The following is a 14,178-nucleotide window of genomic DNA, read 5'->3' on the forward strand; positions in this document are numbered from 1 at the left end:
GTGATAACAAAGGTGAATAAGAGCGTGTGTGGTTTGGATATGTGCAGCAGAACATATGAGCCTGAAACGTATTTCATTACGCCTTTCAGCACAGGTGTGTTGTGGGATGTAAAGGTAGTGAATTTAAGAAGGAGCTAATGCGTTTGTGAAAGGTGGAAGAAGAAAGATCCGCCTGACCGTCTTGCTGAAGATAAAGTGCAGGAGCACTGGGAGGAGGGGGTAAGGACCATGGTGGGTAAGAGTTGGGTTTCAGAGCTTGTTTTCAGAGAGTAGTTACAGCTAATAAGGTAGCTATAGGGAGGGATGAATTAGAGTTGACATCACTCAAGGGAGGAGTTGGGATTGTCAGTCATTCAGGAGGATTGGGATTTCTTTCATATAATCTCAGGTGCTAACATGGGGGACAGGGTGGTGAATCAGACCTTAGTCCTCACTGAGCGTTAGAGAGTGTTCTGGAGGCTCCCCTCCCCCGTAGCAGAACAAAGAGGGGGAGATGTTGATGAGCATTGGAGCTGGCATTGGCGGGGGCTGGTTTACATAGGATGCAAGCACAATTATTGACAAGGAGCAGCAGTGTTACAAAGGTGTGGATATGACTGTTTGATCCCACGTTATGTTCTCTTCAAAGGAAGGTTGGTGACCACTGGAGGGAGAACCAGGAGATGCATGCAGTCAGGAAAAAAAGAAACATGTGGGACTTTAAACTGTGGAGGGAAAAACCTTGTTCTGTCCTCATTCCCATGAGCTGGAGCTTTCCTTAAACACTCCCATCTTCTTGCCCATTGCCAGCCTTGTTCCCTCCTTGACTGAGTTTGGGGTGAAGAACCAGACAAGTGTCATTCAGCACCTTCTTTCTCTTGGGAGCCAGCTGCCCATGGGAAGCACAGATTCTGGTCTGCTGCTCTCTGCCATCATTTATGGGGGCAGCCCCAACATGCAAGGGTCTCTAGGTTTTCACATCAACTTAGAGCCTGGCAGGTACATCTGGTCACCAAAGCCATCTTCCCGTAGCTCCATCAGCTAAAAAAAAAAACAAAAAACCTGACAGTTGACCTCATTAGCCTAACTCCTTCGTGTCTCTCAGTTGGTTTAGAACGCGGGCTGAGAAAAGAGAAAATGGTTACTTTGCACACTGCTCATGGCAGCTGTCTCTTTGTTATTCAAAGGTGTCATTAGGACCTGAGGTGTGTTTGGCTGGGGTGACGGTGATGAATAAGGCATATTTCTAGACCCCACCAGTCCCTTCTGGGCCAGGACAGATAACTCCATCACGCAGTGGGTGCTGTTTAAGTTTATGCACAGGGTTTACCTCTTTGTCTCGTTATAGGAAGTATTCTCCCCAGTTTAAGGAATTGGTGTGGTTAGGGGTAATTAGTTACACAAAAGGTGCTGGGGGCAAGCAGGAGTAAGTGGAATATCTCGGAGCCCATAACAGAATCTGGAGCCAGGCTTTGGAACAGGAGAAGGAAATAGAAGTCCCAGCCCTGGCCTCAGAAAAGTGTCCTCTTAGAGAAAAGAGACAGGAATGGATACTCAAAGGCTGAGGACTTTGAGTAGCACTGGATTCTTGCTGAGGGCCTCCATAAGCGGTGGGGAGGGAGGCGGGGGGTGGGCCGGGGGTTGGAGTAGCCATGGGATGAGAGTGGTACCTGAGAGGGAGTATGGGCTGCGATCCGCTTTCCTGCATAGGGTTCATCCTTCCCATACTTGAGGTCATTGCTTATTTCTTGCACTGTTGTTAGCCCAAGTTCAGAAGCTCGAGGCCTTAGGGTTCTTTAAATCTGTGCAAGGTGAGGGGCACCTGGATGGCTCAGTGGGTTGAATGTCTAACTCTTTCAGCTCAGGTCATGGTTTCAGGGTCGTTAATATCGATTCCTGCATTGGGGTCTGTGCTGAACATGGCGCCTGCTTAAGATTCACTCTGCTCTCCCTTCCCCACACACCACTGCCCCAGCTTGCATATGCTCTCTCTCTTAAAAAAAAAACTATACAAGGTTGTAAGACTGTTCAAAGACAGGAGAGACAGGTCAGCGTTACAGTGAACATGACGCTTTGAAAATTTCAATTTTTAGGAAACTGCTTGTTGTATGCATGTGCACTGAGACACTGATTAACACTACAATGGAAATTACCATCCCGGATGCCCAGGCTCCTCTTTGACCCACCCAGCCAGAATTTGGGAGGCTGGGGCAAGTTAGCTTCCTTTGGGAATGTTGCAGTGATTCTAATAGACATCCGGGGTGGAGGGCCACCGACTTATAGTGTCATCTTGGTTCAGGAAAGTTCTTCAACTGTTTCTCTCCTCCACCGTATCGGGACTCTGTGGCCGGCTAGGATCTCTATGAGGTTAAGAACAGATGAGCAGAAGGATCCTGACCAAGCAAGGAGGTCACCGTAACAGTGTTCCTCAACCTTTCTCAGTACCCTTAAGGAGCCTTGGCAAGACATTCCTAATTGCCCCTTACGTCCTACAGGAGTATCTGTGCTTTGTACATACAGGAAGAGTAAGATTATTTCTTCACTTTGGGAGTCCCCCTGTTGAGAATGCACACTCGAGTGGAAGAGAGATCTGTGAAGACCACTTTGAAGAGGAACATGGAACTGTCTTTTCCCAGGGATCACCTCGGTGGAATAGGGATGATTGCTGCTGGGCATTAACTGTGTGGGAAGCGCTTTCTGAGCAACTGTGTGATTCTCACGGCTATTCTATGAGTCCTGGCAACATTTCCAAAGCCAGTGAGTCTAAGTAGTATGCCCAGAGCCACAAAGCTAGTCCTGCTGGAGCTGAGATCCAGACCCAGACCCACAAATAGGACAGGCTGTGCTCCCCCGCCTCTCATCATTAATCCCAGAACTCAGTGTCATAAAATGCCTTTCTGGAACCTTGCCACCGTGGGAAGTACACTCACTCCCAGCCTGTGTGACTTGATTATTCCAGGCCCCCCCATGAACCCTCTCTGGTCCACGCGGAACACCGGTCTTCTCCCCTCGGAGAAGCAGAGAATAATGGGTACATGGGGAGACAGGAGCAGGGCTTCGGTCCCCAGATCTGGCCCCCTTTCCTGACCAGCAGGGGCGAGGAGGCTGCCTTCATATGCAGAGCTAGCTCTTGGGTAGAATGAGAAGTGAGAAAAGGCCTGCCCCTGAGAGGGTTGGCGCTCTTCTCAAAATGGGTGCGTCTCCCTGAGAAACCTGTTGTGAGAGGCAGTTTGAAGAAACCATCGTCTAGATTGATCATCAGGATTCCCAGAAACTCCTCTACTTGGAGACATTCACGGGCCCTGTTTCTGACTCTCACACTCCAGTCTTCAGAAAGACACAGAAAGCTGCCGTCTGCCCTGGATCATGAAAGGGACGCGTGGCTGGGAGCTTTCTCCTGTTTTGCACAGTGGTTTGCGGGCGTGCGCTGCGCGTATGTGTTTATAACCGCCCTGTCTTCCTGCGGCGCGTGCTGCTAAGTGCTGTCAACCCTCCTGTCGCTCTCGTCTCTGCAGCTGGTTTGTCATTGGCGGTGCCCTGCTGCTCCTCAGCCTGTCGATCGCATGTTACTGTATTCTCTACCTGGAGTGGTGTCGGGGAATTGAAGATTACGACGTCCGGTATCCCACCTTGATCCCCGTCACCACTGCTGCTTTTCTTGCGGCTGGAATTTGGTAAGTTAACTTTGAAATGACAACCGGGAATAAAACGGTTTTTTTTTTTTTTTTTAATGTATTTGACAGAGAGAGATCACAAGCAGGCAGAGAGGAGGAAGCAGGCTCCCCACTGAGCAGAGAGCCTGATGTGGGGCTGGATCCCAGGACCCTGGGATTATGACCTGAGCCGAAGGCAGAGGCTTAACACACTGAGCCACCCAGGCGCCCCAATAAAACGGTTTTTGATCAGTGCTGAGGTACATGGTGCAAAACTTGGAGGAAAGGAGTAACGGGAAAATGACCTCCTGTCATTGCTGGTCTCCAAGTCCTTTTCCAGTAGGATCTTTCTTTATGTATTTAGCTATTTAATACACAAATGGTGACATGCTATTTATAGTCTGCATTTTGCTTTTTCATTCATTTTCATTGTGAAATACAATGTACGCTTAAAGTGGAAAAACAGAAATTGCCTAGTTGAACCAATTAAGAGATGCATTGGCAAAAGCCACCCAGGTCAAGGAGGAGAACCATGCCAGCCCCAGAATCCTTTTCTGTCTCCCCACCCTTCCCTGGGCACCATCCTTCCTGCCCAGGGACAGACACTGCCCCAACCTGTGTGGGACTTGTTTTCTTTTGCATCTCTTCAATACCCGGTTTTATCTCTCTTTGAACTTGATAGAAATGCATTCATATATTGTGTATTATTTCACATTTGGCTGTTTACATGCAATATTATCTATGCTGTTTATTACTCTCATGCTCAAAACTTCAGAGACAAATGGAAAACTGTTGTCTTTCCTGTATCGTGAGAGAAAATGCATCTCCATGAGCGGAGTTGTGGTCTGGGCGGTGTGTGCAAAGCCTGACTTTTGTTCCTGCCTTGTGTCTCAGTCTCATGCTGTCCCACCCCAGCTCCTGTTAGATCTGCCTTGTGTATCACGGGCGCTCGTTGCTGGGTGGCATTCCGGCCTATAGCTGAAGCCCCGTTTATTGGCTCTAGTGTCACTAGCATGTGGATTATTTCCAGTTTGGTGGTGTTACTAAGGATGCTGTTAACATTGTGGACTAGGACTCTCGTGTGCACACATATCTGTTGGATGTGTATATGCTCACATACGTGTATGTACTTAGCTCTAGAAGTGAAATTGCTGGCTTACCGGTTGTCCATACCTCCAATTTCAGTAAATAGTGGCCCTTTTTTCCAAAGTGACCATTTTTTTTTTAATGGAGCCTTATCGTTAATAATTTTTCCATATTTGTACCTATAGATGTGCCTTATTGTTTTGAATTATTCTGTAGTTAATCAGTACATAGTTGTAACCAGGATTTACTTAATCTATTCTCTTGTTGGATTTAGAGCTGTTCTTACTGTTTTACTGCTATAAAAACACAACAGTGTTTTTTTCTTAATAGTTATTCAGTGAAAAAACTGATTTTTTTCATGTGTATAAAAGTACACTTCTCACCAAAGAGAAATGTATTATAGAAAAACACAAAGGAAATAAATCACCATGGTCCTGCAAGGCAGAAAGAAAAACTACTCTTATGTGTTGTGTATATTCCTGTAGCTTTTTTCCTTTTTCTGTGTTAGTTGAATTTTGATTTTGGAAAAATCTATATACTTTTGTGCATGTTCCATTTTAATGCCTGTTTTTTATGATGTATTTTCTATAGTTGAAGTTTAAGGGTATTGACATGTGTTATTCCTGTGATGTGGCCATTACTAGCCCTTCAGTGATGTGGGTAGAGAGATGTGCTCTTGTATATTAGAAGAATAAGATTACCCCAGAAAGTCAGTTTTTAGAGCAGTGGGATTGTAGCTGTTTAAAGTTCTGTTTATCATACTGTTACATGTTCAAATCTTGATTTAATTGACTGTAGCTTTTGCTACTTGACTTCTGCTCTTCCAAATTTAGTCCAAAAAAATAATTTGCACTTAGAAGCTGTCTTATTCTCACCTTGGTAACAAGAAGTGTTTTTCTTAATAGGACTTTTTTTTTTTTTTTAAGATTTTATTTATTTATTTGACAGAGAGAGATGACAAGCAGGCAGAGAGAGGGGAGGAAGCAGGCTCCCCGCTGAGCAGAGAGCCCGATACAGGGCTCGATCCCAGGACCCTGAGATCATGACCTGAGCCGAAGGCAGCGGCTTAACCCACTGAGCCACCCAGGCGCCCCTCTTAATAGGACATTTAATAGCAGCTTTTAGGTGGTTACTTTTTTCATTTTGTTTCTGATAAAAAAAAAATTTGGAACTGTTTTGACTGTAACTATTGGATGGTGTGTATATCATAAAAGCCTGTAGCCATTGTCATTCCTGTTGCATCCCAGATGTTGACAGGTTCCCCTTGGGCAACTCTGCGGGAGAACCTTTAGCAGTTCCATTTCCAAGTGCTTTGGGAGAGTCTGTGCTATTTCTAGTATGGGCTAAATCACATCTCAGAGGACAGGAAACGCATATAAAGTTGCTGGCTAAGTGAACTTTCCCAAACTGAGGAAACAGCAAGTTTTCCAAATCTGAATTCCACTGTGGTACGTGTGTGTGGATTGTGGCCGGAGTTGCTAACTGTGTGTCCTTTGTCCTTTTCAGCTTCAACGTTGCTCTGTGGCACGTGTGGTCCTTCCTCACTCCACTGGTGTTGTTCACTCAGTTTATGGGGGTTGTGATGCTCATCTCACTGCTTGGCTGATTTCTAAAGGTAGGCATTCGGGAACAGTATTTCTGCTATTGAACTCGTTAGAACCGTGTCTTCAATGACAGTTTTCAGGTGGCGGCCCAGAAATAGCAGACTGCTTATCACCCATTCAGTCACTGAACTCTGAGGTCAAAGGGACTGAGACCCCTTTCCTTTGGCATAATTTAATACTTCTTTAATAAAGCACCCTCCCTTCAGAGATGTCACCAAGACTGTCCCGCACCCTCCTGTATAGAGAAGTTGACACTGTCGATCATGTTCTCCGGAAGTCAGCTTCCGCCAGTTGTTACACATGTGATGACTGGCCAGATTGCTCTGACGGAGTGGGGACGTAGGAAGAACGGGTATTCTAACTCGCTCTGACTGTTCTGGCTGCTTCCTAACAGATGACACGTCAACCTCTTCCTTCCATGTTCCTTATAGAATTTCTTCCTCCCTCCAAACAATGGCCCCCCTGGACCTTGCTGTCTTACACAGTGGGTTCTGTCTGTTGAATTTCAGATGAGCCATTTATCATACAAATACATATCAAGAGCACTCCCTCTACCTCCTGAGGGACATGGTGAAAGCAACCAAGGCACCCCCTTCCTTCATGTCACTTACTTAAGGGCTTGGAGGAAATCTACTTGGTGCATCTGTTTATAGGCATGAAAACAGGCCCAGAGAAGTAAAAGTTAATATATACTAAGCAAATGATTGGGGTGCTACAGAAAACATGTGCTCCCTTTGGAGTTTATTTTTTCTTTTTCAAGATTTTATGGATTTATTTGAGAACGAGAGACACAGAGAGAGGGAGTACACACAAGCAGGGGGAAGGGCAGAGGGAGAGGGAGAAGCAGGCTCTCTGCTGAGCACAGATCCTGACTTGGGGCCCAGTCCTAAGACCCCAGGATCATGACCTGATCCAAAGGCAGGTGTTTTACGGGCTGAGCCAGCCAGGTGCTCCCGACTTTGGCGTTTTATTTTTATTTTTTAAAGATTTTATTTATTTATTTGACAGACAGAGATCACAGGCAGAGAGGCAGGCAGAGAGAGAGGAAGGGAAGCAGTCTCCCTTCTGAGCAGAGAGCCTGATGCGGGGCTTGATCCTAGGATGCTGGGATCACGACCTGAGCAGAAGGCAGAGGCTTTAACCCACTGAGCCACCCAGGCTCCCTGACTTTGGCATTTTAAAGGAGAGTCACTGTACCCATATAAAGGAGAAACAGACATAATGCCATCGCTGTCAGGCTGCAGGTTGTCACTGGCATGGCCCTGACTGCGCTGGGGCAGAGACTCCCTTCCACTCACTGTGCTGTGTCTGGGGCCTCCTGGCCCCTCTTGGTGGCCCTTTGTCCTGGTTGACATGTGTCGCTAAAGATGTCACCTCACCTGACCGCATGTCCCACCTCTCCCCTTCCCCCTGATGTCGTTACTTGTTTGGCTGTTCAGTTTTTTTGTTTGTTTGTTTGTTTGTTTGTTTTAAATTTTTTTAAATTTTTTAAATTTCTTTTCAGGGTACCAAAATTCATTGTTTATGCACCACACCCAGTGCTCCATGCAATCCGTGCCCTCCTTAATACCCACCACCAGGCTCACCCAACCTCCCACCCCCGCCCCTTCAAAATCCTCAGACTGTTTTTCAGAGTCCATAGTCTCTCATGGTTCACCTCCCCCTCCAATTTCCCTCAACTCCCTTCTCCTCGCCATCTCCCCATGTCCTCTGTGTTATTTCTTACGCTCCACAAATAAGTGAAACCATATGATAATTGACTCTCTCTGCTTGACTTATTTCACTCAGCATAATCTCTTCCAGTCCCGTCCGTGTTGATACAAAAGTTGGGTATTCATCCTTTCTGATGGAGGCATAATATTCCATTGTATATGGACCACATCTTCCTTATCCATTCCTCTGTTGAAGGGCATCTTGGTTCTTTCCACAGTTTGGCGACTGTGGCCATTGCTACTATGAACATTGGGGTACACATGGCCCTTCTTTTCACTACATCTGTATCTTTGGGGTAAATACCCAGTAGTGCAATGGCAAGGTCATAGGGAAGCTCTATTTTTAATTTCTATTTTTAATTTCTCTATTTTAATTTCTTGAGGAATCTCCACACTGTTTTCCAAAGAGGCTGTACCAGCTTGCATTCCCACCAACAGTGTAAGAGGGTTCCCCTTTCTCCACATCCTCTCCAACACTCGCTGTTTACTATCTTGTTAATTTTGGCCATTCTAACTGGTGTAAGTTGGTATCTCAATGTGGTTTTGATTTGAATCTCCCTGATGGCTAGTGATGATGAACATTTTTTCATGTGTCTGATTGGCTATTCAGTTTTGACTTTTTACATGCTTTCAGGAACTTTTGACTTCCTGCTGATGTGAATTTATATTTAGTGAGGGAAAGCCAGAGATTTGTATGGCATGTGGACTGCACTGTGCTAACAACAGATCCCGCAGCTGCAGATAGAATGCCTCACGGAGGATATCCATGCTCATTGCCTTGCAGGTTTTAGAGCGTGTCAGTGTGAATGCTTCCATGGCCAGCCAGAAGAAGGCACCGCAGACGGAATGCAAAGGCTACAATGTGTTTTTGCTTCTAGGAAGTGAGTGGTTTCCTGGGAAAAATTATAACTTTGCAGTCTGGTTGAAATCAGAATAAATTCAAGCTCATTTGCCTATTCTTAAACTCAACAGTTATTGAATTTTTCAAATTCAAAACAGAAATCTCCTGTTCAAATAGAAGTAATTAATTTGCAGTGTTAATCTGAATCATTGGAGCAAGTATTGGTGTAAATATTTAAGTAGCGTTTCATTATAGGTACATGGTGTCCTCCTAAAATGGCAGATAAATTGTTGACTCCTTGGTTGTATACGATCACTGGGTATATATAAAGGAATGATCGTGTCCTGTGCCTTTAACCCAGCTTTAGCAATTACTGTATTTCTCATTTTTATAATAGTCTTGTTAGGTGAGAGGACCAACTGGAAGCATTTTATGTGTTCCTATCACTTTAGATGTTATCATGTGTACATTACCGGGTTTCTAGCATTTATTTAATGTAGATTTAAGTATGTGTAATTTTTTCCTTAACGTTTAAATAAATATTTTTATAACTTTTTTATGGGTTTTCTTACTACAAATTTTGGAAAGTGTTTTCAGCTATTAGCACTTGGAGTTAACTAAAGGAATAGGGCTTCTTAAGACGTGTTCTTCAAAGACATCAGGAAGACACAGTTCACACTGTCAGATGCAAATATGTTTACGTTAAACTCAAATGTCATACAAGTTGTGGTGTTGATCCTCACCCCACCCCCTTATAGGACTTCTGCCAATGGTGGGATTCAGCCACCCACCAGCTGTGTCTGGCTTGGACACCCCCCTCCCCCACACACACACCTACCATTACTGGGCCTGGGGTAGTAATCTTTCTCCAGCTGGGAAGTGGGAACAATATCTGTTTTGTAGGGCTGTGGATAATAGGAATAATGTTAACAAAACACCTGTTACAGTGCCTGGTACACAGTAGGCACTCATTCCATTAATGGTAATGGAAAGAGAACGAAAGACCAAGTAGATCAGGATCAGGAGTGGGAAAAGGTGGTCATGATCAATGAGCAGACTCAAGCCCAGTCTGGGTACACACACGTGAGAATTTCATTACAAGTCAGGAGCAAGGTCAGACAGAGGTCAGAGTCAGGTAGCCACGTCAGGGATGTGGTCAGGGATGTGGGGGTTTCAGCGCAGGGTGGAGGGTGCAAACCCTGGGTGTTAGGATGAGAGTGAGTAAGGGACAGGTGGGGCAAGGTAGAGAGAGAGAGAGGTAGGGGGCTACCTGATGAGGCTCAGCAGAAATCCCCCAAATGCTGAGGTGTGAGGAAACGAGAGATAAGGGAACATCATTTGTCTTAAACCTAGAGGTGAGATACTCAAAGGAATAGTGATCTGTTCCTTTGGTGCTCTCAGTGGTGACGTCAAGAAGACTGACGTTCCCTGATGAATTTTCTATAAAAGACTGACCATAAAAGCCCTCAGTGGCAACCCATTCGGGAGCCTCTCATCCGAGAGCTTTTTCTTTCCTTTCTGTTCCCACCTTCGCTTAATAAACTTCCACTCCACTTCACCCTTTTGTGTCCTCGAGACTCATTCTTCAGCCCCATGAGACAAGAACCCTGTAACGAGCATTGGTTCTGATCCTCTCGAGGGGCCTGGGGCAGGGGACAAAGGACAGCGCCTTAGCGACGGCACCCACAAGTTCTGTGTCTGGAGAGAGACTGCAAGAAAACACCTATCCTTCTCCCTTGTGCTCCCCGCCCCCATCTCTTATCACAGAGTATGGTTCTATTTGGATAGAAATCTAAGGTTGGGATTTTCTGTAGGTAGCTCATTAAAACCCAGTTAGCAAAATGCTGATGTTGTGGCCAACGAAGAGGGTAAGATGACCCTGTTAGTTGCAAAGAGACATTTTAATAAATTTTTTATATTTGGATCATGCCTGGGCCCTGTTTCTGTTACACAGCTGCCATGCATGTTATTTATGGGTCTTTCCCTGTTACTGTAACTACTAAATAAATGAAAATGGTATCGGGCCATCCTGTTAGTGCTTCTAAACAAGCCTGTGGGAGGAGCACTGCTCTTCAGAGTAAAGAGTATGAACACTTGCCAATCTCTACCATGAAGGCCAGGGATATGTTAGGTCATGAGATGGAGCCCCACATCGGGCTGTGTGCTCTGCGTGGAATCTGCCTGCACCCCCCCTCCCCCACAATACACAAGATCTTTTTAAAAATGAAAGGAAAAAAAATCCCTGACTCTGACTATCCAAATGTAAGTCCAAGTTTTCTACCTGGCTTGTGCACATGTTGCCGAGGCCTACTGCTTAGGTTATGGTTCAGTTGGTGAGCAGGGCCGTTCGGTGTGAAGGCTTCTCCAGGCAATTCTAATGTCAGGCCAAGTCAAGAACTCTCCCTAGTCCAGTCTGTCTGGGGAGAGACCTCTCAACAGAATCTAGAAACTTCAAATTGGCAGGGAACATAGAGATAAGGGAATCTAATTTCGCTCATTAGCGTCAAAACCAGACTGAGACTCCTCCGCCCCTTCTCAAACCCACAGTTTGTCTGGCACCCAGCTTGCGAGACAGTAGCCTTTCTAGGAGACTAACAGGATTTAAGACCCTGGCTCTGGCTCAGATGCTTGACTTTTATGCACCATGAAAAGATCTCTTACGGCAGAGAGGCCCTGAAAGGGGCCTGGGGGAGGCTGAAGAGCATGTCTCCGAAGGTGGGTTCCCTTGGGGGGCGGGCTGGGGCTAAGACTCCAGTTACTCCCTGGTGCTGTCCGCAGCTGTCCCACTCCAGATAAATGCCCTCACTTAAAGAGGTGTGTGGTTTTGTTTTTTAATATATTATCTATCTGAGAGAGCACAAGTTGTGGGTAGGAGCAGAGGGAGAGGGAGAAGCCCAACGTGGGGCTTGATCCCAGGACCTTGAGATCAGGACCTGAGCAGAAGGCAGACACTTAACAGATGGAGTCACCCAAGTGTCCCAAATGCCCTGGACATATATATATACACACACACACACACACACACACACACACACACACACACATATATATATATATATTTTTTTTTGAAAGACTGATTCAGCTCAGTATTCCTTGAGGTGGGAAAGACTGTGGTGGGTTCTAACATGGAATTCATAAAAATAACTCAATGCCACAACAACAGGATTGTTTTGCACATGCCGAGGATTGATCCCAAAGGGGCAGTGTTACAGGTTTTGGACTGAGTATGGTGGGGAGTTGAAGAGGAGAGTTGACCGGCTGCCAAGCCCTCCTTGCCTGAGTCTCAGACTCAAGTCTCCAAGTTGAGGACATGATTTGCCCATCTGGGCAGAAGGGAGGGACAGCTGCTCTATTTGTAAAGCAGCGTGAGCAGCTAGCTTTTGCAAACCTGGTAATAGCTCACTTGGGGCATATTTTTTGTGCCTTGAGATGCATCATTCTGACGTGCACACAGATCTGTTGTCCTATTTCCCTTCTCTGAACACACACCCTGAGCTGGGTTCCCTCATGCTCCTGCAGTTACTGACCATTTTCTCCCGTCCCCCTTATGGCACACCGCCACCAAAGGGCGCCCTGACAGGCTCATGATCTCCAGCCGTGCTCCTTATTTTAAAAAGTGCGTTACAACATACATTTGCAAAAGAGTGTTTCTTTATGTTTACAATATAAAAGAGTCCAAAGTGACCTCAGGATTTGGGTGCCACCTGGCCCACAGGCCTCCAGTGGCAGAAGTGACCCCCACCCCCAGTTCAGCCACTGCTCCCCCACGGTCCTGCACCACGTTTCTCTCGGGACCATCCAGACTCTTCTCATGATCCCTTTATTCCTGTCACGGTGACCAGCACAAAAGGCCCGGGACTCCCAGCGCACATCTCTCCATATACGTCTGTGTTCCGGTTGTCTGTTGCTGCGTGACAAGCCACATGACACGCTTGGGCTTAAAACCACCACCACTGTGGTTTTGTTCACGAATCTGAAGTCCGAACAGGAATTTGCAGGAACAGCTTGTTTGCACTTGACTGGGGGGGACTCGATCGGCTAGCTGGACTTTCCAAGGAGGGTCACTTGGTGTTGGCGAGGTCATGCTCCCTGTCCATTTCTCTCCCAAGGGCCCTCCCGCATGGAGCAGCCAGGGTTTCCTCCCCGCAGTGGAGCTCCGATCCAAAGGTGAAGCTTTCAGTTGCTGCTGTAAAAAATGGCCACACAGCAGCTAAAAACAACAGAAATTGATTATTTCACAGCTCTGTCCTTTGCAGTCTGGTATAGGTCTCAGGTGCGGGCAGAGCTGTGGTCCTCTCTGGAGGCTCCAGGGGGGAACCCATTACCTGTACTTCCAGGTGGTTAGCAGAGTTCAGTTCCTTGCAGTCCTAGGACTGAACTCCCCATTCTGAGCTGGCTGTCAGTGAGGCCGTTCTCAGCTCCTAGAGGCACCTGTGTTTCTAGCCTCATGTCACTGTCCCTCCATCTCCAAGCTTCACATCTCTCCTGCCTCCCCTTCCTCATCCTATCGCCCTGACCCCCTCTTCCGCCTTCCCCTCCTGCTGAAGGGCCCGTGTGATTACACCAGGCTCACCTGGGCAACCCCAGATCTACTCCCTATTTTAAAGCCTTTAATTCATCTTTAGTGTTCTTTGGGCATGTAAAGCAACAGCATCAATAGCTTCCAGGGACCAGGGTGGGGATCTCTTTGGGGACATTGTTCTGCCCACCCCCGTATCCCAGAGATAGGAGATGGGAGCTCCCACTTAAAGCCTGGGCTCAGGAACTGTTCAAGTAGTCACAGACCCCAGATTCAAGGGGGCATATCTTACCCCATCCTAAAGGTTAAGGAGTGTGTGGGCCATGTTTTAAAATTGCCCCAGTCTCTGGCCACACATAGTCTGTATCCCGCTCCCATGCAAAAGCCAGAAACCCTGGGGAGCCTCATCCTGTAATCAGCACCAGACAGAGGCAGGCACTCCAGGATCTCATCATCTAAATCAACACGGGTGCTGGCATGTTGCTCAAGTGCAGGGACCTTGACCCGACACCTTCACAGGCAAGCTACCGATCAGTTACACACAGAACCTACAGTGGCCAGGCAGGCATGGGCTGCCAGAGGTAACCTGCCATTCAGAAAGGGGTGAGCAAGGCATGCAGTCACCCGTCCATAGAACTTCTGAAATCCAGCTGGGGGCATGCCCCCCCCCCCAACCTTGATTAGGGACAGGGGCCACTTCCAAGGACCCTGTCAAAGCTTTAAGCTCTACCCTCTGGGCCCTATCTCACCCCCTGTGTCATCCTTTTCTGTAAAAGAACAGTTT

At 46.7% G+C, this 14,178-nt stretch overlaps 1 protein-coding gene across 2 annotated transcripts in view; it reads left to right on the forward strand.

Annotated features, from left to right (window-relative positions):
- TMEM128 (transmembrane protein 128) overlaps nucleotides 1-10,433 on the forward strand; it is a 12,389-nt gene extending 1,956 nt beyond the window's left edge. The window contains exons 3-5 of one of the 2 annotated variants that reach the window (XM_032333824.1): nucleotides 3,495-3,653; nucleotides 6,225-6,333; nucleotides 8,819-10,433. In XM_032333824.1, the coding sequence (XP_032189715.1) occupies nucleotides 3,495-3,653; nucleotides 6,225-6,324 (259 nt within the window). In that variant the 3' untranslated portion in view covers nucleotides 6,325-6,333; nucleotides 8,819-10,433. Of the gene's footprint in view, nucleotides 1-3,494; nucleotides 3,654-6,224; nucleotides 6,334-7,826; nucleotides 7,846-8,818 lie in introns of those variants that run through there. The other variant, XM_032333825.1, reaches the window with a different exon arrangement.
- Nucleotides 10,434-14,178: the final 3,745 nt, after the last annotated feature.

The sequence above is a fragment of the Mustela erminea genome, chromosome 2 (genome assembly GCF_009829155.1).
Source record: "Mustela erminea isolate mMusErm1 chromosome 2, mMusErm1.Pri, whole genome shotgun sequence".
Taxonomy (NCBI): Eukaryota; Metazoa; Chordata; class Mammalia; order Carnivora; family Mustelidae; genus Mustela; species Mustela erminea.